This window comes from Marmota marmota, unplaced genomic scaffold (genome assembly GCF_001458135.2).
Source record: "Marmota marmota marmota unplaced genomic scaffold, marMar, whole genome shotgun sequence".
NCBI lineage: Eukaryota > Metazoa > Chordata > Mammalia > Rodentia > Sciuridae > Marmota > Marmota marmota.
In genome coordinates this window covers 13869279-13893756 of record NW_026000101.1, presented here as the reverse complement: position 1 = coordinate 13893756, position 24478 = coordinate 13869279, and the positions used below count along the sequence as shown (strand labels likewise).

At 49.6% G+C, this 24478-nt stretch overlaps 2 protein-coding genes and 1 non-coding gene across 3 annotated transcripts in view; all 3 read right to left on the bottom strand.

The window, feature by feature from the left end:
* Positions 1–1894: 1894 nt before the first annotated feature.
* Trim14 (tripartite motif containing 14) lies at positions 1895–20266 on the bottom strand. The gene is made up of 7 exons (XM_015492277.2): positions 19760–20266; positions 17754–17849; positions 10299–10532; positions 7546–7656; positions 6983–7145; positions 5703–5795; positions 1895–2767 (listed from the first exon to the last, which is right to left on the bottom strand). The coding sequence occupies exons 3-7, from the start codon at positions 10455–10457 to the stop codon at positions 2232–2234; spliced, it is 1062 nt and encodes a 353-aa protein (XP_015347763.1). The 5' UTR covers positions 10458–10532; positions 17754–17849; positions 19760–20266; the 3' UTR covers positions 1895–2231.
* Positions 3869–3949, bottom strand: Trnaa-ggc. The gene has a single exon. It is a non-coding gene; the product is annotated as a tRNA-Ala (tRNA).
* A 491-nt stretch (positions 20267–20757) lies between the features above and the next one.
* Coro2a (coronin 2A) overlaps positions 20758–24478 on the bottom strand; it is a 45957-nt gene continuing 42236 nt past the window's right edge. The window contains exon 12 of the mRNA XM_015492276.2: positions 20758–23529. Coding sequence (XP_015347762.1) covers positions 23404–23529 — 126 coding nt within the window. The 3' untranslated portion in view covers positions 20758–23403. The remainder of the gene's footprint in view (positions 23530–24478) is intronic.

Below are 24478 nucleotides of genomic sequence, written 5' to 3'. Positions count from 1 at the left end.
CACCCTTATGGATGTGGACCCAAGGAAAGCTTCATTCCTGTGCTGAGAGTATCCAGGAGGGGCTCCCGCTGCTGCCACATAGTGGCTGGGCCTGACGTGTCTCAGCACTGCAGCAGGGGCACAATAAATTCCCAGGGGAAGTGCTAATAAAGCCTAGCATGATGTAGCACTGCACAATTTTTAAGGCAATTTCATAACCTTGACTCATTGGTAGTTTGGGTCATTATCCCCTTTTACAGATAAGGCTATGGGAAGTAAAATGGTCCAAGATCACATGGTTGATTATGGGCTGCCGCTGCAGTTTTCTCACTAGTATGGGCCTTGGCTCACAGCTGTTCTGTTTTATAGTTCATCTCTATCTCTGCTACCTAAATCCCAAGCTCTCAAAACAAGTCCCCTCGAGGTTGAAAGCCTCATCTCAACCCAAGGAATGCAATCCAAAGGCAGATTCAGGTCCCACATAGAACCAGGTGAGAGCAAAGCATCACAGTCAGCTCAACAACAGAGGAGCTGGAGTGACCAGCTGCATCCACCCTGAACAGTACGTCCTGATGGACAGGAGCCCAGACCCCCTACTCCAACACTAGTTCTGTGACCTTGAGCAACTAACTCATTCTATTTTGCCATGTATAAATGGGGTAACTAACTGCTGCCTTCCACACTATATAAGGCTCAGATGAGGCGAGTTGCAAGGCAAATCTGAGGGCTGTCATGGATTTGCCCCTGTAGCGATGGGTCTGGGAAGACATGTTGGTCTTCAGGGTTGGGTGGAAATGTGAAGTACACATCTGTCAGGAATGTTGTCTGCCTGTCAGAATTCAGCCTTGGGCCATTCCCTATTTCAGTTTTCTCTTTACTCAAGATTTCTAGAACACAGTGCTTAGTCATCTATTCAGGTGGAGGTTTCAATTATTTGGTTAGAACTGAAGGCACTTTGATTCCTTCTGCCTTGTAGTCAACTTATATTGCTATATAAAGTACCATTTTAAAGCCCCAAATCATTGGAACTTGACTGTTTTATATGGTTCAAACTAATGAATGCATACAGTCTGTTTAAACCACAAGGGGATCAGATACTGCATCCCCAAATGAAAAGCGAGAGAATATGCTTTAGCACCATCAGAGCTTCAAAACCAGCAAGGGAACTGACAGAATGCTGAGCTCCAAAATAGGTGCGGGCCCTGGGAAGATGCCACCTTTCTCTGCTGGAGGAGCTGGCCTCTGAGGGCCTGGCCTTTGGCCTTTTCTCTTGGTCACTTTATTTTAAAAAAATGGGTTTGGGGGGTTTCCTTGGTCACATCTGAGTTAGGCAATCTATGTGGAGCATATCTAAAACTACCCAAATCCCAGTTTTTCTCCTAAGACAATTGGGAAAAATACCTGTGGTTGCTTAGCAAATCACCTGCTGATCCTTCCCCTGAGATAACAGTCAAATCTCCCAGGTTGAAATCCTGGCCTGAAGGGTTAGGTAGGGACCATTTTAGACTTGCTTGGTGGCTGGTGAGGGGGTTTTTGATCTGGGCTCCAAGACTGGCCCAAACCTAAGTCACTGTGGGTAACTTAAGGCAGCTCTTGCTTTCAGAACCTGTCTCCCCAAATGTACAATGAGATCAAGTTGATCTGTGAGGTCCTCCCAGCTTGGCCATTCTGAGTGAGTGGTAGCAGCCTGCTGGTCATTCATTCATTGCCTGGGAGGAAAGGGACTTTGTAAACTTTTCAGGTCAGGGTGCATATAGGACACAGCTGCCCTTAGAAAGCTTCCAGTCAAGCTGGAAACACAGGTCCCAGATTTGTGGACCTTACAGTAAGAGATTCTTGTGGGCTGAGAAGACTGAGACAGGCAAAGAGAAGAAAGGCTTTTCCTGCGCATGTGGGGTGGGGTGGGGGTGGGGTTCAGGCGGTTATTTACTGTGTGCTAACTATGTGCCAGGAGGGTCTAGGCGCTGTATGAAGACGGTTCTCTGGCTGAGCACAACTGCACTGACAAAGCCAGAATGCCAAAGCTCGCCTGTGGGTACGCCCCCTTCAGAAACCTGCACTGAAAGTAGTGTACCGGAAGCCATGGTGGTGGGGGAAAGGGCAGCAGCAGTGTTGGGGACACGTTTGAAACTAGCCCCGGAAGAGGTTCAAAGCAACCCACTGATGGGGGAGCTAGGCCCGGGAGAAGGTCTTAGAAAGCAGACCAGCCGCGCCAGGGACAAGCGCGCCTGGGGCTCACTGCACGGTGGTCCCTAGGGAAGCCGGGGGATGCTGATGGCCCCTTCCCAGAGCCGCAGGGCCGGGTACAGCGGCTCCTGGAAGACAGCGCGGAAGGTGTGCAGGTGGCTCATGCCGCCCGTCACGTCGTAGAAGGCGAGGACGCCGGCCTCGTAGTCCAGGAAGACGCCCAGCCGGTCGGGGTCATCGCGGGGCCTCAGGCGACAGCGCTGGCAATCGTGGAAGGCCCAGTATTCCAAGTCGAAGCGCTTGAGGCACCAGGACTGGCGGTTGCAGCCCAGGCGGGCAGTGGCCGAGGCCCCGCGGCGCCGCAGGGAGGGGTAGGCGGCGCCCACCCACCAGCCGGAGCCCGCCTCCTGCAGGTCCACTTCCCAGTAGTGGCGGCCGGCGGCGAAGCAGTCGCGACCCAGCACCTGCCACAACGCGTCGAAGCGCATCGCGGGAGTCGGCCCCAGGCGGCCCAGCAGGCTGCTACGCACCGTCAGGCCGTCGGCGGAGAGGCGCAGGCGCGCGTGCATCGTGTCCGGATCCAGCGTGGGCGTGCGCGCGTCTGTGGGGGGGCGGGGACACGGATATGCGTGGTGGGCGGGGTCGTCTCCGGACACGCCCCCGCACCACGCAGGTGAGCAGGGCAAAAATGGGAACGCCCCGGGAATTACTGAAGGCGCGAGGGAAAGCCACCCTTTAACCCGATTTCCTCTGCGGCTGGAGGAAGGGGAAGGAGAGAAAATTTTACCATATATATATATATATCCTTTTTAATGTTTGCATTTTGTACCATGGAATTTACCGCCAGTCTCTAAACATTTATTATAAAGAATCCTATCACTGTTAACGCTGGGTGTGTGTCCTTCCAATCTTTTTCTGTCCTTAACTTGACGTTTAGTTTTTCTTAATATTGGTATCATACTCCACATGCTCTTAGGTAATCTGATTTTTAAAATTTACTGATACATCGATGAACACTTTACCACATCAGATACTCTCAAGAGAGCATTTTGCAGGGCGCGGTGGATAGTGGGCACCACTAGGTGGACCCAATGTAGTCAATTACAGGAGTTGGGTTGGTTATTTATCTATTTATTTTACTTGTAGTTGGACACAATATCTTTATTTATTGTTATGTGTTGCTGAGGATCGAACCCAGCTCCTCGCACGTGCTAGGCGAGCCCTCTACGGCTGAGGCACAACCCAGCCCCATATTAATTAATTAAAGCTGAAGGGAGGCAGAGTTGGATGGAGATGTGATCACAGGAGGGGCAAAAAGATGGATACTTGCTAACTTTGAAGATGGAAAGAGTGGCTACAAGCCAAGGAATTCAGGCAGTCTCTAGTAACAGGAAAAAGGCAAGGGGGTAGGTTTTCCCCAGAAAGAAGCCCAGCCTTGATTTTGTCAGTGAGATTTTGTTGCACTTACATCCTACAGAACTGTACATACAGAACTGTAATAGGGAAAAATACCTTTGGTTGCTTAGCAAGTCACCTGCTGATCCTTCCCCTGAGATAACAGTCAAATCTCCCAGGTTGAAATCCTGGCCTGAAGGGTTAGGTAGGGACCATTTTAGACTTGCCTGGTGGCTGGTGAGGGGGGTTTTGATCTGGGCTCCAATACTGGCCCAGACCTAAGTCACTGTGGGTAACTTAAGGCATTTGGGATAGGGGACACTGCTGGGGATGGAACCCAAGTCCGCTTGCATGCCAGGCAAGTGCTCTACCACTGAGCTACAACCCCAGCCCCAAATTTGTGTTGTTTTAAGTCACCAAGTCTGTAGTACAGGAAATAACACTATCTTGATGCATAAGCATGATCTATCCTTCCATTTATTTAAGCTGTCTTTAAATTCTTTAGTAATGTTTTTAGGGTTTTCTGTGGAGAGGTTTTACATATGAACTGTTAGATTCTTTCCTACTTTTAAAGAAAATGTTACTGAAAATAGTGTATTTTTAAAATTTCATTTTCTCCCCAGCGGCTCCAGAGGCTGAGGCAAGAGAATCACAAGTTCAAAATCAGCCTTGGCAAATTGGCGAGGCCTGTCTCAGAATAAAAAATGAAAATGGGCTAGGTAAGTGGTTCAATGATTAAATGCCCTAGGTTCAATCCTCAGTACCAAAATAGAGAGAGAGAGAAAGAAAAAATGTATGTCCAGTAATTCTTTAATTATTCTTAAAAAATAATTAGAAAATAAGTTAAGGCATATTCATCCACTCATTAATTCAACAAAAATGAACAAAATGGATTGAAAATGTAAACCTCTCTAAATGTTCAGCAGTATGAGAATGATTATATATGATCCATTCATGAATAATAATGTATTATTGAAATAGAAAAGTATTTAAGCTATACTGTTATGTTAAAAGAATATAATAGAATATAAAATATGAAAATATGCTTCCAATTGAAAATACCCATACATGTATGTTTTGTAATGTCTGAAAAAAACAGATAAAAATATTAGCAGCATTTATTTCTGGGAGAGGTAGTTGTTTTCCTTTGTACACCTATATTTTGTGATTTTCTTCAAGATTTGCCTCTATAATTCTCTTATTTATTTATTTACTTATTTATTTATTGGTAGTTGTAAATGGACATCATGCCTTTATTTTATCTGTCTCATTTTTATGTTGTGCTAAGGATCCAACCTAGTGCCTCACACATGCTAGGCAAGCGCTTTGCCACTGAGCTATGGCCTCAGCCCCTCTCTTTTTTTAAATTTTTTTAAAAATTTTATATGTTATTTTTAGTTATACATGACAGTAGAGTCCATTTTGATATAACTATACAATATAATTATATCTTATTCTAATTAGGACCCCAGTCTTGTGGATGTACATGATAGTGAGAGTCACTTTGGTGTATTCATATATGTACACAGGGAAGTAGTCAGAGTCATTCCACTATCTTTCCTTTTCCTGTCTCCCCTCCCTTCCCTTCATTCCCCTTTCTCTAATCCACTGAACTTCTATTCTCCTCCCACCCACCCCCCTCCTGGCAGGATTTGCGTCTATTATTTTCTTCCTACTATTATTTTCTTTCAGTGCTGGGGATCAATCCCAAGGGCCTTTGTATGCTAGGCAAACACACTACCTGTGAGCTACATCCCGGCCTCTTACCTATAATTTTTAAGGGAACAGAGATATTCACAATATATCAGTAAATGAAAACACAGACTGTAAAAGAATGTGTATAGTATGATACCATGTTACATCACTATACGTACATTAGCTATGCAAAATAAAAAAAGGTAAAAGGACAAATCATACTAGTTAAATATGGGAAAGATTTTCAGTAATATCCTTTGTTTTCTAATTTTGCTACAATGAACATCTATTATTAAAAGACTACTAATAAAAGTTTTTGAAAAAACCAAAACATAAGTTGGGTCTCTTTAACAGAAAATGAGGGGGTGGGGGGCTCTCATTGCTCTTCCCCCCCTGCACCTGTCCTTCCCATCCCCTCCACCTTCTCTCCACTCCTGGGGTCTTACATTTTAAGAAGAGCGATCTCTCTGGTGAGGGGCTCATTTTCAGCAGGGTCCCAAGTGTGGTGCTGGAGGAGCCTGAGAGTTGGCAGTTGATGTCTGAAAGGAAGAGTGAGAAATGATCGCCTAGAGCTCTGGGAGCAGCACAGATCCACACACAAAAAAGATTCGCACACTCTCCCCTCCTGGAATAGGAAATGCAAATTCACAGTGACCCAGATGCTCCAGGACCACAAGTAGCTCGGTGGGGGCAGGCCATGGAGAGCCCTAGAGTAGATCAGCTCCTGAATGCAGCACTCTGGGATGGGAGGCAGCCTCCAGGTGGAGGTTGATGCCAAACCATTAGAGCTGAGTCCTGGGAAGGATCCAGTTCTAAGAAAAAGGGCGGGAGGCTGTCCCTTCAAGAGCATTCAGGGGGGCACCTTGGTGAGTTCACCACCTCCCCAGACCAGCTCCTCAGAGGCACCCCTGCCCCACCCATCGCTCTCAGGGCACTCATTCATCCCCATGGCCTGCGATGGTTGTGGGAGGCCAACCTCTAGGAGAAGAAGGTCTCTCTCCTCTCCCTAGAACTCTAGAACCATCCATCCTATTACCTGTGTGAGATCAGCACATGGTAGCTCAAGCCTCCCACACCCAGGAGGTCCAAACAGTCCTTCCCTCCAATCCTAAGGGCTCCTTCCCATTTCAGAAAATGGGACCTTCCTTCTTTTACCACAAAAGCACGGGCTATGTCATGGGCCCTTTGGGCCTGCCACATAGTAGGGTTCTGTCAGTGTTCTGAGCAAAGCATCACAGCGGTGAGTGAGTGAAGGAGTCAGGAAAGAACCTCTAAGTACCTGTTTTGTTCCAGGCCCTGTGGGGACCTTGGAGCTGTACCCAAAGTGGTCTCTGCCCTTCGGGCATTTGTGAGGCCCTGAATCTATCTCATCAACACCCCAGGAAGGACATGGGTCCCAGAGAAGAAAGGGAGAGGAGTGAAGGCTAGCCACCCTGCTGGGAGCCCAGAGTGGGCAAGGCTGAGGTGTGACAGGGTTGCAGGAATGGTTGGGACAGAGCAGAGCCCTGTGGCTGGGGAGAGGCAGGCAGACACCATCTTGGGAAGGGTAGGAGGTGATGTTGGAGTCATAAGTGGGGCTGGGCACCAGGCCCAGGAGCCCTTGCCTGCCCAGACAAGGGCCTGTGTGAGAGGGAGACACGATTTAGGGTGGCAACCCTTGCAGTTGTCTCTGGGTGACAGAGCACTTGGGAGTTAAGGACTCAAAGTTGGTCACATGGTGACTTACTTTCCTTCAGGCGAACATCTAGTGGTGTCTGAAACGTACTCTGCATGGCTTCCACAAGGCCCTTAAAGAAACTCTTGATGGGCTCGAAGGACAGGGGCACAGGGTGGCTCAGCTCCCCGAGGCTCGCGTGCTGCTTCATCTCCTGCTCAGTGGCTGTGTAGGCCTGTGAGGGTGGCACAGGGGTCAGGTCAATGCTGGAGGTTGCAGGCGGCATCCCAGCCTCCATTGTGGCACCCAGGAACAAGCCCAGACCAGGCACCAGACCCCAGCTTACCCCAGCACCCTGGCTAGCCCAGGCCATGTCCCCAGAGCAGCGCCACACAGACAGCCTACGGGCCTGAGTGGAAGGCATGTGGAGCTCATTTCAGGGCTGGTGCTGCGGAGTCCCTCCTTCCCTCCCTCCGAGTTTCCCTCCCTCCCTTCCCAGTGCTCTGAGGCCTCCCCCACGGTAGCTTTGAGGAACAGAGGCGGGAGCCAGTGACTACCTGCCCTTAGGTGCTCTCCATCTCATGGGGTCCCTCCCTATGAGGCTTCAGCCTTGGAGACACTTAACAGGGGTCTACCTCAGGCACAGGGCCCCAGAAAGAGAGGCCAGTCTTCCTGAAGGAGGAGTCCCTGGGGCTTGTCCACAGGATAGAGCAGGAGACCATGTCCCAGGAGGGAAACTGAGGACCCTGGAAGGTTCAGTTGGAGAGATGACTGTGGGGGGTGTGGCCACCACAGAGGGCATGTGTCCTGTTTTCCAGCTGACAGCCGCCTTAGCTGTGTGGCTTTGCTAAGTAGAAGCCAGGAAACTCTCCCTTCCCAGCTCTCTTTGCACCAGGGCACAGGCATGTGATGAGATCCCACCAACTCAAGTCCAGGATTTGGAAGCTAGGGGGAGGTAATGATGGTGGCATGTGGCTCTCAGGGACAGTGGCGCTGGAGGCCTGAGGTCTTGCCCAGCAGAAGCATGGTGGGGTCTACACCGGCACAAAACCCCCTGTGGCCTGGTCTTTCCTCCTGACTCTCTGGTCCTCCTGGAGGTCCTGTGGGTGACCTCATACTCCTTCATAAACTCTCTATTGTTGTTTTTGTGGCCCAACCCAACCCAGGGACATGTGCCACCAAACTACATCCTCAGCCCTTTTTATCTTTTATCTTGACATAGGGTCTCATTAAGTTGCTCAGGCTGGTCTTGAACTTGCGATTCAAGACCTACCTCAGCCTAGGAGTAGCTGGGGTCACAGGCATGCCCCACCTCTCTTGGCTCATCAACTCTTTCCTTGCTTAAAACCGTTATATTCCTATACTACAGTTACGAGCCTGTATTCCCAGGTTTCAAAAGGGTTGTCCTGGGCAAGGAGGGAGATTGCCCCAGGTGAGCAGGCCTTGGCTGGCAGGCAGAGCTACCCCACAAGGCCTGGGTGGATGGGTGCCCCACCTGGCGGGAGCCTATGTGTTGGGAGGGGGCTGAGGGAGGCTTCCAGTCTCACCTGGCCGAAGAAGGCAAGAGCCCATACTCACTTTGGTGGGAACCAGGGCTAAGGTTCCACTTAGAGCTGACCAGGGGACAGAACACAAGCAGAAAAATACAGGGGTGGCCGGAAGCAGCCCCGAGAAGGTGGGAGGCTGGCCCGAAGAGTATGTAGGTGGGGTAGGGCTGGGGTCCAAGAGAGGACAAAACGCTACCATCTGGTAACTCAAGCACCCATGTCTGGCAGGACCTGATACACAGTAGATTCTCAACAGATCTGTATGATGGATTAAATGAGTGAAATTGAGCGCATCTGACTTTCGCCTTTGTAGACTCAGAGAAAAATCCCCACCCAACCCAGCCGCCATTTCTCAAGCAGGAAACCCAAGTACCATCTTGGATCCGTCCTCACCCTCCTCTTCCAAACTCCAATCCTGTTGCGTCTCTGAACCTGCCTTTCCCCGCCCTGTTGCCCCTACCCGGGTCCTGGCCACCATCATCTCTCCCCGGGACCCCATGGTCTCCCCTCTAACCTCCGGCCTTGGAGGGACCCCAGTCCATTCCCACCCCATCACCTAAGTAACATGCCCAAGCCAACGCTTTCATTCCTCAGTTCCAAACACGCCCCTGGCTGCCATCTCTTTACAGGACAAACTCTAAAGTTCTCCTGCCTGCCAGGTTCTCACGGGTCCATATTTCCAAACTGCCCGGATGTCCTCTCTGAATTGTCCCTCTGTTAACACCTACTCATTTTTTCACACCCCCCTCTACAGCAGCCTCCTCCTAGAAGTCTTCCCTGACCTGGCCCCACCCCCATAGAGAGTGAGATCATTTCTTGGACATACTTTTGCTAATTTGCTTGAGCTGCTTTGTATACATCTGTTTCTTAGCATGTCTCTCTGCCCCACTGTGAGTTCCTCACGTTCTGCAGATGGCCCAGCTCAGTGTGTACTGGAGGAATACATAAACAAATGAACAGGAGAGAGGGATGATGAATGGTCAAAACCAGGAGCTCTGGCACAAGAAAATGGAAGAAAGCAATGCCAAAGCCCCGAAGCTGTGTTTTATGATACCAGAATCCCCTCAGGAGAGGTGTCTTAACACTCTAAGCAGAGCCAGGCACGGTGTGCACACCTGTAATCCCAACTACTTGGGAGGCTGAGGCAGAAGGATTGCAAGTTCGAGGCCAACCTGGACGACTGTCTCAAAACAAAAATGAAAAAAATAAAAAAAGGGGGTGAGTAGCTGTTGTGGTGGGTCACACCTATCTTCCTAGCAACTCTGGAGGTGAGGCAGGAGGGTCACAAGTTCCAGACCAGCCACTGCATGCAACTCAGAAGACCCTGTCTCTAAATAAAATATTAAAAAGGGCTAGGGATGTAGCTTAGTGTTAGAGCATCCTTGGGTTCAATTCCCAGGACAGTAAAAGAAAAATCAACAACAAAACACTGCCTTGTGGATTGGATTGGTTCAGACACATCTGGGTGTGATCCCAGCTCTGCCATCTGGCAGCTATGTGAGCCTACTTCACCTCCCTGAGCCTCAAATTCTCATTTGCAAAAATGGGATGAGAAGTCCACTTTGTAGAGTTGTAGTAACTATCAGAGCTGAGATACAAAAAATGCTTAGAACACAAAAGCCCTTGAAAATGATGTTGGCTGATACTATTAGTCCAAGATGTCTCTCATTTTCCTGACAACATGCACTCTGCACACTCGTGCACGAGCAAGAAAATCCACATGCTGACAAGCAGATCTCCATGCCCTTTACATGTTACAGGAACACTGTGCTCAGGGCCATAACAGCCGAGGTGGAATGGGGTGGCATGTGGCAGCAGCAAGAGCAGAGACCCCAACTTACCTGCAGCAGTTGAACAGGGTTGGGCTCCTGGCTGATACCCCAGACCCTGCTGGAGAGACTGCCCATGACGTCAATCTGCTTCCTGCAAGACTCCACTTGCTCCCTGTACACCTGGAGGGCCCCCTGCATGTTTTTATCAATGAATTTTTTGGCCAGCATTTCCTCTTCATCAAGTAGTAATCTGAGTTCAGTGAATTTGTCCGTCAGCCAGGTTTTACTTGACTCTGCGTGAGCCTAAAAAGAAAACCAGTTGCAGATGATAAGTTTGCCAATCAAGATTTCCAGAATAATTGACATGGAAAAAAAAAACTTATAATGCCTACAAACTAAGTTTAGTAAAGTGACAGATACAAGATCAACTCATAACAACTAAAACTTGTGTAAGTATTGGCCAGCATCCATCAGAAAGTGCATGGAGAAATAAAGATGCTTTTTTTGTCTTTCTTTGGGACCGAGTATTGAACCCAGTGGTGCTTAACCACTGAGCCACATCCCCAACCCTTTTTATATTTTGTTTAGAGACAGGGTCTTGCTGTGAGGCTTAGGGCCTCACTGCTGAGGCTGGCTTTGAACTCCCAATCCTCCCGCCTCAGCCTCCGGAGCTGCTGGGATTTCAGGTGTGCGCCACTGTGCCCAGCTAATAAAGATGCTTTTTAAAGTAAGGAGGAAAATAGCGAAATATCTAAAAATAAACTTAACAGAAACGGAAATGGTCTGTGAGTGGAGCTCCGTGGCAAAGCACTTGCCCAGTTATCTGCAAGGCCCTGAGCTTAATTCCCAGCACCTAGATAAAGAAAAGAATAAAACTGTACTGAAAGACAGAAAAACCCTCCAACTGCATGAAAGAAAAAAACCATAGCATGGGAGGAAAAGACGAGCTCTAGATAGAGCACAGGGTGGGAAGGAAGGGCAGGGGCAGGGGGCTAGCAATGAGGGTGGGATGTGGTGGACACCCTCATCCAAAGTACATGCATGAAGACACGAATTGGTGTGAACATACTTTATATACAACCAGAGATATGAAAAATTGTGCTCTATATGTGTAATAAGAAATGTAACGCATCCACTGTCATTTATTTAAAAAAATATTTAAAAAAGAAAAAAAAAATCCCTGATTGAGAAGATTCATGACTCTAAAGACACCATTTTTCCCCTTATAGGAACTGATCCTACAAAATGTGCTCACATGAGCGTCACGACCATGTGATTCTCACTATAGCATTATCCATGGAGTCCAGAGAAGAGTTGGGTGCAGTTTCCAATATGGGACATGCATGTATGTTACTTATATAAGTTATGCTACATTCATAAGGTGAAATAATTTATAATAATGAAAAAGAATGCATTGTTCTCACATATGTTACAACATGGATGAACCTCCAAGACATTTTCCTAAGTGAAATAAACCAGCCACAAAAGAACAAATAATGTTATGACTGCATTTACACAAAATGCCTAGAATAGGCAACATAGAGACAGGAAGCAGAGTAGAGGTTACCAGGGGCTGGGGGAGGAGGAGTGGGAAGTGACTGTTTAATGGTTTCAGAGTTTCTATTTTGGGTGATGTTGTACAACCTTGTGAATGTAACTACCACCCAGGAATGAACACTTAAAACTGGCTGATTTTATGTTACGTATATTTTACTACCATAAAATATGTATACATGAAGAATACAGTAGAGCTATGTGTCCTGGCTTGGTGGCAAGGAGCAAGTGTCCAAATAACATATGCACAATAATCCCACTTACATAAAACATAGCAAACACTGCATAAGGATACCTCCCTGTGTATATTTACCAGTGCAATGAAAATGTTAGCAGAGGTCCTGTCTGGAAGGAGGTGTGGGATTGGAGAGATGGGAATGACAGGCTCTCACTTTATTATTATTTCACTTATGAAATAATAAAATAGAAATCAATTGGGAAAAAAATTCCAAAACCATAAGCCAGCTCCTTTCCTCAGCCCAAACGTCTGTGTAATCCACGTAGCAGAAGGACCCCTGTACCTGGCCGGGCTTGGGGCAGGCTCTCCATGTTCTCTTCTTAGTGGGACTACTGTGTGGTTTGGCAAGACCCAGGAGGTGAGCTCCCCAGCTGGGTTTCGTCTATGGTTCTTTAGGTGGTGCTTGGCTTCTGGGGCTAGCTCATCCCTCAGACCTCATGGATTCAATTGGCTTTAGGATGGCGAGGACCAGTCTGCACCTGCTGGCCCTGATAACAAAGTTGCAGTAGGTCCATGCACCTAAACATGAATACATCTTCACTGAATGACCCAGGGAAGGAAAGAAAATGTGTTCCAAACCCTGGAGAGATGAACATGGTGGAGGCAACGTAATAAACGAGAGGCAGGTGTCTCCTCCTAACCAAGCTGTGCCAAGCAGTGCCTTAGTCAAGAGCAATACACAGAAGAGGCTTCATGACACCACACCCAATGCAGGAGGAACGATTAAAGACACCAGAAGAGCTGGGCGAGGTGGTGCATGCCTGTAATCCCAGCACCTAGGGAGGCTGAGGCAGGAGGATCAAGAGTTCAAAGCCAGCCTCAGCAAAAGCAAGGAGCTAAGCAACTCGGTGAGACTCTGTCTCTAAATAAAATAAAAAATAGGGCTGGGGATGGGGCTCAGTGATTGAGTGCCCCTGAGTTCAATCCCCAGTACCAAAAAGAAAAAAAACCGCAGAAGACTTCCTGTCTATAAGCAGCTAGGGTTGGTTACACAACACAGCTAAGACAGGGGAGGGGAGGGGGAGGAGAGCTCTGATAATGAAACAAGGAAGTGCTGGTTTGGGCCACAGAGATTCAAAATGGAACTGGACCCCAGGTTGAACTGGCTGGGGTTTAGACACAGCTGGGTGCAGCTGGTGGCTGGTAAGAGCCTGACGGGGTCCAGCTGAGAGGAGCCTTAGGATTCTGAGAAAGAGGGAGACCAACCACGGAGCCCTGGGTCAGGGAAGGGCGGGGGGCTTTGTCCATGGAGAGCTGTCCGCTATGTGAATCCATCTTGGGGTCCCATGGAGAGTGAGGGGACTGTGAGGAGGATGCAAAGAGCAGCTTCCTGAAAAGTCAGTATGACACTGGACAGCCCTGCGGGGCACCTCTCCTGGGCTGTGCCACCTGGGAAGGGAGCCAGGCCCTCCAACCCTGCCCAGGCCACAGGAGCTTTGGGGCCCCCAGGACTGTGATATGGTGGCTGTGGCTGTCTGGAGGAGGGGTAGCCAGGGCCAACAGGGGAGACCAGTGACATCAACATCAACACCTCACAGGGTCCTCATCTTTCCATTTCCAGTCTGGCAAAGGCTGGCTCGTGTCACCCCCTTGGTCCCCTGCTTGCATGCTCTGATTCCATTCCTGCAGCTTTGGTGGGTCCCAGAGTAGGATCTGAGGCTACTGAGTTCAGCCTCCAGCAGTTACTGTGTCGCATGCCAGCCTGGGCCCGTGTATCTCAGGTCCACTTTTTTTTTTTTTTTGGTACTGGGGATGGAACCCGGGGGCTCTCAACCACTGAGCCACATCCACAGTCCTTTTTTAATTTTATTTAGAGACAGGGTCTCACTGAGTTGCTTAGGGCCTCGCTAAGTTTCTGAGGCCAACTTTGAATTTGTGATCCTCCTGCTTCAGCCTCCTGAGCTGCTGGGATGACAGGTGAGTACCCCTGCACCCTGCTCAGGTACTTTCTGCTTTGTTCTGTAGGGCAGAGGGCTAAGCCCTGCAGGCTGAATTTCCAAAATCCTCCTTCACGGTTGGTTATAGAGAGAGGAGCTAGAGGGAGACCAGAGCGTGAGGCAGGGGGGCTGCCCCAGCACCCCTTCACCAGGGCAGGCTCTCCCCGAGTCCCTTTCGTCCTCCAGCTCCCCCAGGGCAGGCCTGGTCTGGTTCTGGCTTCTGCCCTGGGGCCCTGGCCCCTGCACTCTGCTAACACTGGCCCAGGGGCTGGAGTGCCTCATGACCTCTGGTTGACTTCTTGGTCTCTTCCATGATTGAGCCATAGCTCCCTGGGCACATCCCTCTGCTGGACCCCTCAGAGTGGTTTCTGTCTGGGTACACTTGGTGGATGCAGCTGTAGCCCAGGTCCCACCTCGCCATGTGACCAGTGAGAAATTATTTCCTCGCTTTTTGTTTTGTTGACCAGGCTGGCCTCCAACTCCTGGGCTCAAATGATCCTCCTATCTCAGCCTCCTGAGTAGCCTGGACAATAGGCTCCTGCCACCACACCCAACCTTGAGCCTCATCTAGAATGGCCTTTGGGCTGGGGATGTGGCTCAAGCGGTAGCGGTAGCGCGCTCGCCTGGCGTGCGTGCGGCCCGGGTTCGATCCTCAGCACCACATACAAACAAAGATGTTGTGTCTGCTTGAAAACTAAAAAATAAATATTAAAAATTCTCTCTCTTCTAAAAAATAAAATAAAATAGTGCTTTAGAATGGCCTTTGGCTCTGACAGCCTAAGTTCTTCTTCTTTTTTTTTTTTTATTCTGTACTGAGGGTTGAACTCTGGGCTTCACACATGTTATGCAAATGCTCTGCCAGTGATCTACATCCCAGCCCTTTTTATATTTTATTTTGAGACAGGATCTTATTAAATTGCCCAGGCTGGGCTCAAACATGCCGTCCTCCTGCCTCAGCCTCCTGAACAGTTGGTATTATAGATGTGTGCCACTGTGCCTAGCTAACCTATGCACATTCTAAATCCCTAGCCTATATCTGGATTTGATAGTAATCAATTAAAAAAAAATCACACACACACACACACTTTCTTATAATTTTTAAAAAAATCAAAAGCTTACTGCAGAAAATTTGGAAGATTCAGGCTAGGTGTGGTGGCATAATCTTGTAATCCAGCTACTGGGGAGACTGAGGCAGGAATATCACAAATTTGAGGCTAGCCTTGGTAATTTAGCAGGGCCCTGTCTCAAAATTTAAAAATAAAAAAAGGACTGGGGATGTAGCTCAGTGGTAGAGTACTTGCTTAGCATGTGTGAAGCCCTGGGAAAAGAAAATTTGGAAGAAACCGGGAAGAAGAACATAGAAGAGATGTAGTGTCATTTATTCCCATTTGAGTAGAGAGGGTTGCAGGCGGGTGTTGGATTTTCCCTGCACCTGGATATATTGGCCCCTAAGGTGCCATGATGGGGGAAGCCTATTAACAAGGATGTGATCATAAATGGGTGTTGACTGGGGATTAATGATCCAGTCCTTCTCAGTTGTGCCCTGAAAAGGGAGTGGGTGATTAGTCCTGGTCACTGGCTTCTGTACAACAGACTCTGGACCTTGCACAAACTTTATTGATCTGTTTACAAGGCTGTTTCCATGCGAACGGTCTTTCCCCTCATTTGCCACTGCAGGAGGCGTGGTTGCCCCAACCTCTCTGCCACAAACCACATGGGCCGCGACTCCACAGGATGCCTTAGGTTTCTCACACATGCTGTGCCTATTGCAATGTGTCCCTTCTAGGATCCTGTCCCAAAGGAGGCAAATCAAGGGGCCAAAATATGTTCTCTGCACTACTGTTTTTGCACTAGGGGAAAACCAGGTATAATCTAACTGTTTGACATGCAGAAAATGGCTTAATGAATCATGGAATATACAAAGAATGGAATATACAGCCTTTAACACCGATATTGGCAGCATGCAACCCCAGCTACAGGTTGGCCAGGCAGGAGCTCAGGGGTTCAAGGCCAGCCCAGGGAAATGGACATAAATATTTTCTGATTCTGATATTACACTATAGCTATATAAGAGGTACACAATTCTTGGGGGCAAACTAGGAGGAGGTACACGAAACTTCTGTGTACTATCTTTGCAGTTTCCTTTGGATCTATGAGTATTTTAAATCAAAAAGTTGCTGGAACCTCCACAGCCCTTAGGCCCTCCACGAGGGTCCTATGTCTTTCCCTGGGGACCTCCAAACTGTATCTGCTCAGGGATTTGCAGGCAGCGGACTTGCACTGTGGCTGTCTTCTTCAGGACGAACAGCCAGGCGCCTCCCCCACCCTTTGCAGGGAGGCACTCGCCAACTTTCATTTTCCAAGTTCTTTTGAACAGTCATATCTTCCTGAGCCCAGAGTCCTGCTTTTGGAGACGTAAGGGACACTATTAATAATTAAACAGAGGCCATGAGTGTGAGCCACAAAGGTCTCATCACACTGGGGCACGTAGACACCTGGCAGATAACAGAGGTCAGGCAAAGATGGAGGCCTCTTCATGGCCTTAGCATGCTGTGGTTTCCAGGCCCTGCTCCACGCTACTGTGGGCCTGGCTTGGGAAGAGCTGGTGCCAGCGGCTCCCCCGGCCAGAGCCAGTCTTCCCCTCTGCCTTGTGTGGGTCAGTCAGCGGCGCCAGGCCTCTGTGAGGCGGGACCCTGTAGGGCATCCCCCATCCCAGCCCTCACTGTGAGGAGGGAGCCGCTGAGGCCCAGGGGAACAACGACCCACCTGAGTTCTCACAGAAGGCGCCTAAAGAGGCGACAACTTTTTCATAGTCAAAGTGGCAACTCACAGTGTCAGACCCAACTTTGTGCCCAAAACCCTCAAAAGAATCCATTTAAGTAAAGATTGTACAGCTGGGCACAGAGGCACAGGCCTGGGATTCCAGCTACCTGGGGGCTGAGGAAGGAGAGTCACAAGTTTGAGGCCAACCTGGGCAACTGAGTGTAGTCCTGCCTCAAAATAAAAGAATAAAAAAGGCTAGGGGTGTAGCTCAGTGGAGAGCAGCACCCCGGGCACAATCCCCAGTGCCAATAAAAAAAATAAGGAAATAGATACAGAAAATACACATTGTATGAAAGGGAAAGCGTGAAGAAGTATGTATTTATACAATATATGTATACCTTATTTAATTTCATTCATGGCGGAGAGACCTTAAGAGAAATTTGTATGTTCAGTAAACTGAATTTTTTTTGGTACTGGGATTGTACCCAGGGGCACTTAACCACTCAGCCACACTCCCAGCACCACCCCCTCCTTTTTATAAATTTAGAGACAGGGTCTCACTAAGTTGCTTAGGGCCTTGCTAAGCTGCTGAGCAGCTGGCTTTGAACTCATAATCCTCCTGCCTCAGCTTCCCAAGCCGCTGGGATTACAGGCGTGCGCCACTGCGCCCAACTAGTAGACTGCATTTTGCTCTATTTAAGGCAATTTGGAGTGTGGGAGGTGGAGGTCTAGAAGCCCCAGGAGAGAAGAGCAGCTGCTACAAGATGGTGCCTTGGCGGTGGCAGGAGGTAGGGCTGGGGCGCTGGCCCAGGCAGATTCTCCCCGTGGCTGATGATGCGGCAGTCTCAGGGCCCTCACTTGCATGCCCACTTCATGGTTCTGCATTGAATTTGTCCGTCAGCTCCAGGCCCACCACACTGACCTCCCCTTTAAGATTGGTCTTTATTTTCCCTGATGCCATACTAGGGGACACTCACGTCTGAGGGGAAATGTGGACAACCCCACTGGAAGAGGGAAGAAGCGTCCACTTGCCTTGAGCTTCTCGGCTGCATCTTCTATCTGGGTGATGTTGCCAACTTGATGCTGCTTCTTGGTCTCCAGTTGCTGTAAACATTCTTGGATGAGTTTCTGTAGATGAGAGAATTAAGGGAAAAAAATTCAAATCTCTGTCCCTTTTCAGATAACAGACCCTTATCTCTATTCACTCCTATGCTTTTTGTCAGCAGAGGTATCTGAGAACCGGAAGGTGAGATGACTCGCCCCAAGTCTGGTGGCAAATTGGAGGATGAGCTGAGACTTGGGCCACACTGATCCTTAGAGGCCAAATAAGGTATCACTCAGGGCTGGAATGCTCCTCCTACCTGGCCCAGCTCTGCTTTTCGAAATTGCTATTTTTTCCTTCTTTGTTGCTTTTTTCTTTTGGTACTGGGGATTGAACGCTGGGTCTCACATATACTAGGCGAGTGCTCTACCACTGAGCTATATCTCCTGCCCTTTTTATTTTTTGAGACAGGGGCTCACTAAGTTGCCCAGGCTGGCCTCAAATTTACAATCCTCCTGCTTCAGACTTCCAAGTTGCTGGGATGACAGGCAGGTGCCCTTGCACCCAGGTCCTGTCCATCATGGGTCAAGAACACCCCCAACCTCCAGGTGCCTGTTTCCTCCAGACCCAGGTGTCTTGGGATCTGACCCATCCTTCAAGGCCACTTCCAATGACACCTTCCCCAAGAAACAGTTCTCTTCCATCTGGTTCTCACCACTACCTTAAAAGGCTTATCACACTGTAATGTCACCCTCTGTCCTCCCTCAACCAGCCAGGAACTCCTCCAGGTTAGAGAAGAATAGGATCAATGACTTGACACACCTATGGCACAAGGTATGGATAGATGTGATGGATGAATGGATGATGGACAGATAGGTGAGTTGTAGATGTGTGGATGCAACATGGGTGTGCAAAGAAAGGTGGTCAGGCAGGTGGACAAATGGAACACCGTATCTCTGGAAAGCAGCCTTCTTAACTCTGAATAACATAGCTCTGGGGAGCAAGTATTATTATTACAGCCATTTTATAGAGACCAACAGGAAGGCTCTGGCAGGCCTTGAACCCAGGTCTCCACCAGTAGCCCCCCAATGGGTCCAGTTTCTCCTTGGAACGCCAAGATTGTCACAGTGTGGTGGTGTTAAGTCATGCTGTGTAGGGAAAAAGTTCTCTCAGGGCAGGGCTCCTCACAGAGGACTTCTTTGGGATGGATATGGTAGAATCTAGGTCTGTAGAGACTGGAGAGCTAGGCAGACCTTCAGGGAGTCCAGAGAAGAGGGATTTGACCAGAGCCACAGAACAAGTTCAGAGCAGGGCTGGCACAGGAGTCCCGAGACCCTGGCCATTAACAGTGTTACATCAGAGTGAGGGATTCAAGATGAAAAGCATCTCCCTGGGTGGGGGCTATTGGCTTGGTGGAGGACTGAATTCAAGGCCGGCTCCCGAACATTCCTTTTGTTATTAATAAATGGCTAATACTATTAACAGCTGGCTTGGGTTGTGGAGCTGCAAGTCATGCAGGGAAGAGAGGCGCACCCAGGGAGATTGAGGGGCCATTGAGGCCACTTCTAGAGCAATGGTACGATTCACAGTTGGGTCGCTTTCTGTGTGGGTGTTTGCCATCTGTGGGTAGATGGGGTTCACTTCTGTTAACTAAGAAGTAGCTTTTCTAATAGCCCACGGTAGTGGGGTGGACCATCATGGTGGTCAAGGCCAAGGACATCTGGGTACCAGCCTGGGCTCACCAGTTCCCACTCCTAAACCCACCTCTTTTGAAGCTGACCAGGTGGCCTTGGATCACTTTTGCCCTTCCTCGGGCCTCAGTCTCTGGTTCTTAGGTCTATCCCCTTGATGACCTCTGGGGCCATCTTCACGTTTCCAGCTCCTAACAGGGAACTGACAGTGGGACCTCGGGCACGCGCTCTCCTTGTCCGTTACTCAGGGGTTCGGCCCCCTCCCCGCGCGCTACGCGCTCCCCACCTGCACCCGCGCTCCCCACCTGCACGTGGGCCGCCTCCTCCTGCGCCAGACCCACCGGGTGGCCGCGGTGCGCGCCCAGCACCGGGCACAGCGCGCACACGCATCGGCGGCAGCGGCGACAGAAGAGCTCCGCGGGGCGGTCGCTATGTTCCGGGCAAAGCCAGCCGCGCGCCTCCTCGGGCCCCGCACAGCCGAGCCCCCCGGGGGTCGTGCTCCGCGCCCCAGCGCCTCCATTCGCGCCCCGCAGCGCGGAACCGCGCGGCTCCCACGGAATCGAAACCTGGCGGGGTCGGGGCGGGGCGGAGGCTGGCCAGGCGCTGGGCGGCTGCGAAGCTGCGGCACCATCCGGCGGTGCCAAGGACTCTGCCTTCCTGCATCCTCCCGCCAGCAGGGTACTTCCTGCGCCTGCCCTGGACCGCAGGTGGCCACCGCGGAAAGCCGGGCTCGCTCCTGTTGGGCTAAGTGACTGGAAGAAAATGGGCTTCCCTCCTAACCCAAGTTGGGTGGCCTTTCCGGACAGTGAGCATCACCCACACTCTTTCCCTTATACTCTGTGCCTTTTTGCTGGGAGAGCCCCTTTTCACAATTTAAAGAATCGCTTCTTGGCTTTTTGGCCAAGATCAGTTATCCTCAGGCTAGAATTTACAAGGTCCTTGGTTTTTAAGACCCTTGGTCCCTGCCATATTGATGCTCCACCAATTGCTTGATTCCAGACTGGGGGACTTGCATTTTTTTTTTCACTGCTTGGAGTTCCATTCAGCTCCCCAAATGTCCTCTTTTCCTCATTAACTTTGGGTTAAGGCCTGTCACCTCCTCTAGGAAGCCTCCCCAGCTTCTCCTCCCAGAACAGCCAGCACTGCCCTCATCTTGGCCCCTCTCCATACTCCCAGCCACTTCCAAAGAGAAGGGGGTCTCTGTGTTAGGACCTGCCCTGTTTCCCAGCCCTGTTTCTGGCTCTAAAGTAGTTGCTTACTTGGGATTAGTGAAACAAAATCAAGAAGCGAAAAGCTGCGTGTATTAAACTGTCTATAGCCGGATGTTTATTTTGTTACATTCTTTCCATTGCACAATTCCGTATCTATTTTCACTTTTACTTCTTTTATTTTTTTATTACAAAGGTACAAGGAATTTCAGAAACATTAAAATAATCATTCAAACTGTTTCAGGCACGGTTTCATATTAAAAGCATAGATTGATTTCTGACTTCCTGTTTCCTCTATGATGGTTCTCAACTTTTGTCCCAGGAAGCACAATTATTATAGAGCTAAGATGGACACCAGCCAAACTTTATCTCCCAGTACTGTCCCCACCCTCGGAAAGTTCCTGAGTCAACAGAAAGGGGGCTCCCGGGGTCTGCAGTAAGGAGACTGTTCGAGTGCAGGACATGTCCAGTGCTGGGCATGTTCTGCTCCATCAGCTCAAGAACATAAAAAAAAAAAAAAAAAAAAGGAGTTTTTAAAAAAGATGGTTCTAAAAAATATCGGATAAAAATTATCTATCCCTCTCCCTTGCTGTGAAATAATTTAAATAATTTATTCTAAATGTAAAAAAAAAAAAAAAAAGGAAAGAAAAAGAGTTTGTTCAAAGCTGCCTGTGTCCTGCTTTTGAGTGGGAGGTCTGGGTCCCTGGGGGGGAGGGAGCTGGGAAGGGATGGCACCGGGCAGTCATGTTCAGAAGCTCTCTAGATGCACCCCCCCCACACACACACACCTCTAGCTAGGCAGCTAATGACCTTGGACATGAGGTTTTCACTTCTCTAAGGCTAGGTCTTCCCTTCTGAACAGGGGGATTATAATACTCACAGACCTGTGTTCCAGTAGCACATGCCAGTGAATGGACAAGGGGCTGTGTAAACTGTAAAGTGTGGCCACAAATGAAGTGCATGGGGTTACTCCATCCAGGGACTCTACTTTCCTGACAATGCTTGGGACTTGGCTTTTTGCTCTGCGGCACAGTAAGGCAAGCTTGGCTGTTGCTTTGGCTGGGAGTGAGTCTCAGTAACTGAGGAAATGGAGATAAGACATGGACCGTGGATCTCTGGTGTGTGCTAACGGGGGACATCAGCCCTAGCTAGTGGGGGTGGGGGGTGTGAGACGACCATCAGCACTGATTCCCAGGCTCCTGTCTGGCACTCACTATTCTCATCTTTACGGCAAATAGTTACTGACAGACTAGTCCACTGAATTGCAGAATCACCTGGGCAGCTTATGCAGAGGGCCAGGCCCTTCATGAGAGTTGGCTTCAGTGGATCCAGGTGAGTCCTGGGCATCTGCATTTCCTGAATGCTGTCAAGGGGATTCTAATGTACAGGGCTGCCTACCAGGCTGGTAGCTCCTGCTGTCCCCATCTGAGCTCCAGTCACCCAATGTGATGGGGAAGTCACCCAATGTGATGTCCATTCCTCTTGGGGAAGGAGGAATGGGTTTTACTCCTCATCATTCCCAGTCTGGCTTGGCTGCTGAATTGACCCAGGAAACAGATTCACAAAAGAGGGATGATGCAGAAGACTTTTGGGCCAGAAGGGAGCTTCAGGGTTATCTGTGGTCCTACTTTTTACCTAGTGCATTCATCCCTCTCTGGAAACTGCCCACAGGGCTCTGCTGGTACCCCGTGCTGGGGACCCACTGCCTTCTGGGGAGTGGGGGCTCTTTTGCCTACATTCCCCTGCAGGAGGCGCTGTGTAGTCAGCAGTCAAGGACACAGTTCTGAGGTCTGCATCCCCACATAGGAGACAGGGTCTACTCACATCCATCTGATGCAGGCTGGAAAGGAAGGTTTTGACTGCCTGTCTGAGTTCTAGAATTGGGCTAAATCTTGATTCATTTCCCTGACCTTAAACTTGACCCCTTGGTCAGTGTGAGTTTCTGCAGCAAACCCAGGCCCCACATGTGGTTTTCCTCAAGTCAAGGTCTCTGGTGGCAGATCCTGTGGAGGGAGCTCATCCAGAGTCCCCCTTCTTAAGATGGAGAGACTGAGACCAGAGAAAGAAGGACTTTGCAAGAGGTCACCAAGTCAGTCAAGGCCCAGTTGAGGCCAGACCCAACATATTCCTGTCCTGGGGGCTGAGAAGTGCACAGGGCCAGAAACAGCAGAAAGACTCACCCAGGAGACCAGGTGCTCAGCCCAGCCTCACCTGCCTCTCTCTCAGCCTCAGTTTCCTCACTTTTCAAAGAATGAGTTGGGCCAGATCACTGGTTTTCAAACTTCTAAATTTTTTTTTTTGAGTAGCAGAATTATGGATTCTATAGTCTAACATATGAAGAATGTGTCAGTTGGGATGGGGTGAGTGGGGACACTCCCTCCTGCCTCCGTTTCCCCCCATTCTACACGAGATGACAGGCAGCCTGACCTCCCCACTTCTACCAGCTCTAACTTCCTGCAGTGTTCGTTCCCCTTGAGAAAGTCACAGCTCCACGTGGACCTCAGAAGCAGAATTCAACAGAACATCTAAAATCAGTCGGTGCAGAAACTGCTGCGAGAAGGCAAATAGGAAACGGCACCACGTCCTACTGGAATCTCCTTCAGTGACTGAGAGTTTTGTTTTCTGGTAAAAAATATAGAAATAGTGGTTGTTCTTGGGGGACTTGTGGTTTGGTTCTGGACCTCCCCACAGAGCCAAGTGGCGTCCCTGAGGGCCAGGATGGCAGAGGCCTCTGCTCAGAACTATGCTGAGCTCATGCGCAAGTTTTTGATCTCTAGTTCCAACTGCTTGGCTTGGACTTCCCGCTGGGTCACCAGCTCACGGAGCCTTCGGATCTCCTCCTGTTGCCGATAGAACATCTGCAGCAGCTGGAAAAGCATAGGGCAGAGGGCAAGATCACCTGGGTGGCCTGGGACTGTGGCTGGGGCAGGTCCCCAGCAGAAGAGCCAAAACATTACTTCTTTTTGTCCCCCTCCCCTCCTTCCTCGGGGCCCTTCCACTGACCCCGCCCCCTAGCAGACCCCCTCTTCACACCTCGTTCTGTCTTTGGTGGGGGACATTCGAAAATATCAAAGCCATTTAATGGTGATTAAATTAATGAAGGGTCACTGTTGCTTGGATCTTTTACAAAGATCTTGTTTAGTTTACCCAACAATTTGTAAAAGTCTTGAATGATTCAGACATATCTTGCTTTCGTGGATCCCTAAAGGATGGATGAAAGGATATTTGGAGATTGGTGTTTTCACCATCGGTAACTGTGTGACCCTGGGCAATTTACCTACCCTCTCTGAGCTTCAATTTCCTCCTCTGGGAACTGGGGGGATAGAAAATCAACCTCCTCATTTGTGGCTGCTGTGTAGAACAGCTATTAGACGTTGGGTGCCTGCTAAGGGCCTTCGTTATCCCCCTGAATCCTCACGACATCCCCAACGAGGGGGCAGTGTCTGTAGCCTCCCTGGACACGTGGAAACTGAAGCATGAAGACTTTCGGGCCCTGGCTCCAAGGCCATGATCAGACCCCTCTGTGAGACACCCACCCCTGTGCTTTTAGCTCCTCTGCCCTGACCCCAGGGCTGCCCAGGGAATGTGATCACCAAGCCTCTAGCCCTGCTTCTCAGAAGGGATGTAACAGATGTTGACTCCAAAAGCCCAGGAAACCCCAGAATGTCAGCAGGGGAAGGGTCTTGATGCTCAGCAGGTCAAGCCCCAGGCACTTGACAAAGGGCTTCCCACCACCTGTCTAAGTCACTGAGGGAGAACAGAGTGAGTGAAGGCCTAGGCAGGTCACACAGCGCGATGCACCTCTCACCAGATGTG

What these genes read in the sequence shown, in the direction of transcription:
- Trim14 (XM_015492277.2), bottom strand. Translation starts at nt 10,457, where the DNA reads ATGCTGGCCAAAAAATTCATTGATAAAAACATGCAGGGGGCCCTCCAG. An exon ending in ACCCTGTTCAACTGCTGCAG is followed by an intron (nt 7,657 to 10,298) that starts GTAAGTTGGGGT and finishes TGAACCTTCCAG; the next exon opens with GGTCCTCAGTTTCCCTCCTG. An exon ending in AGATGTTCGCCTGAAGGAAA is followed by an intron (nt 5,796 to 6,982) that starts GTAAGTCACCAT and finishes TCTTCCTTTCAG; the next exon opens with ACATCAACTGCCAACTCTCA.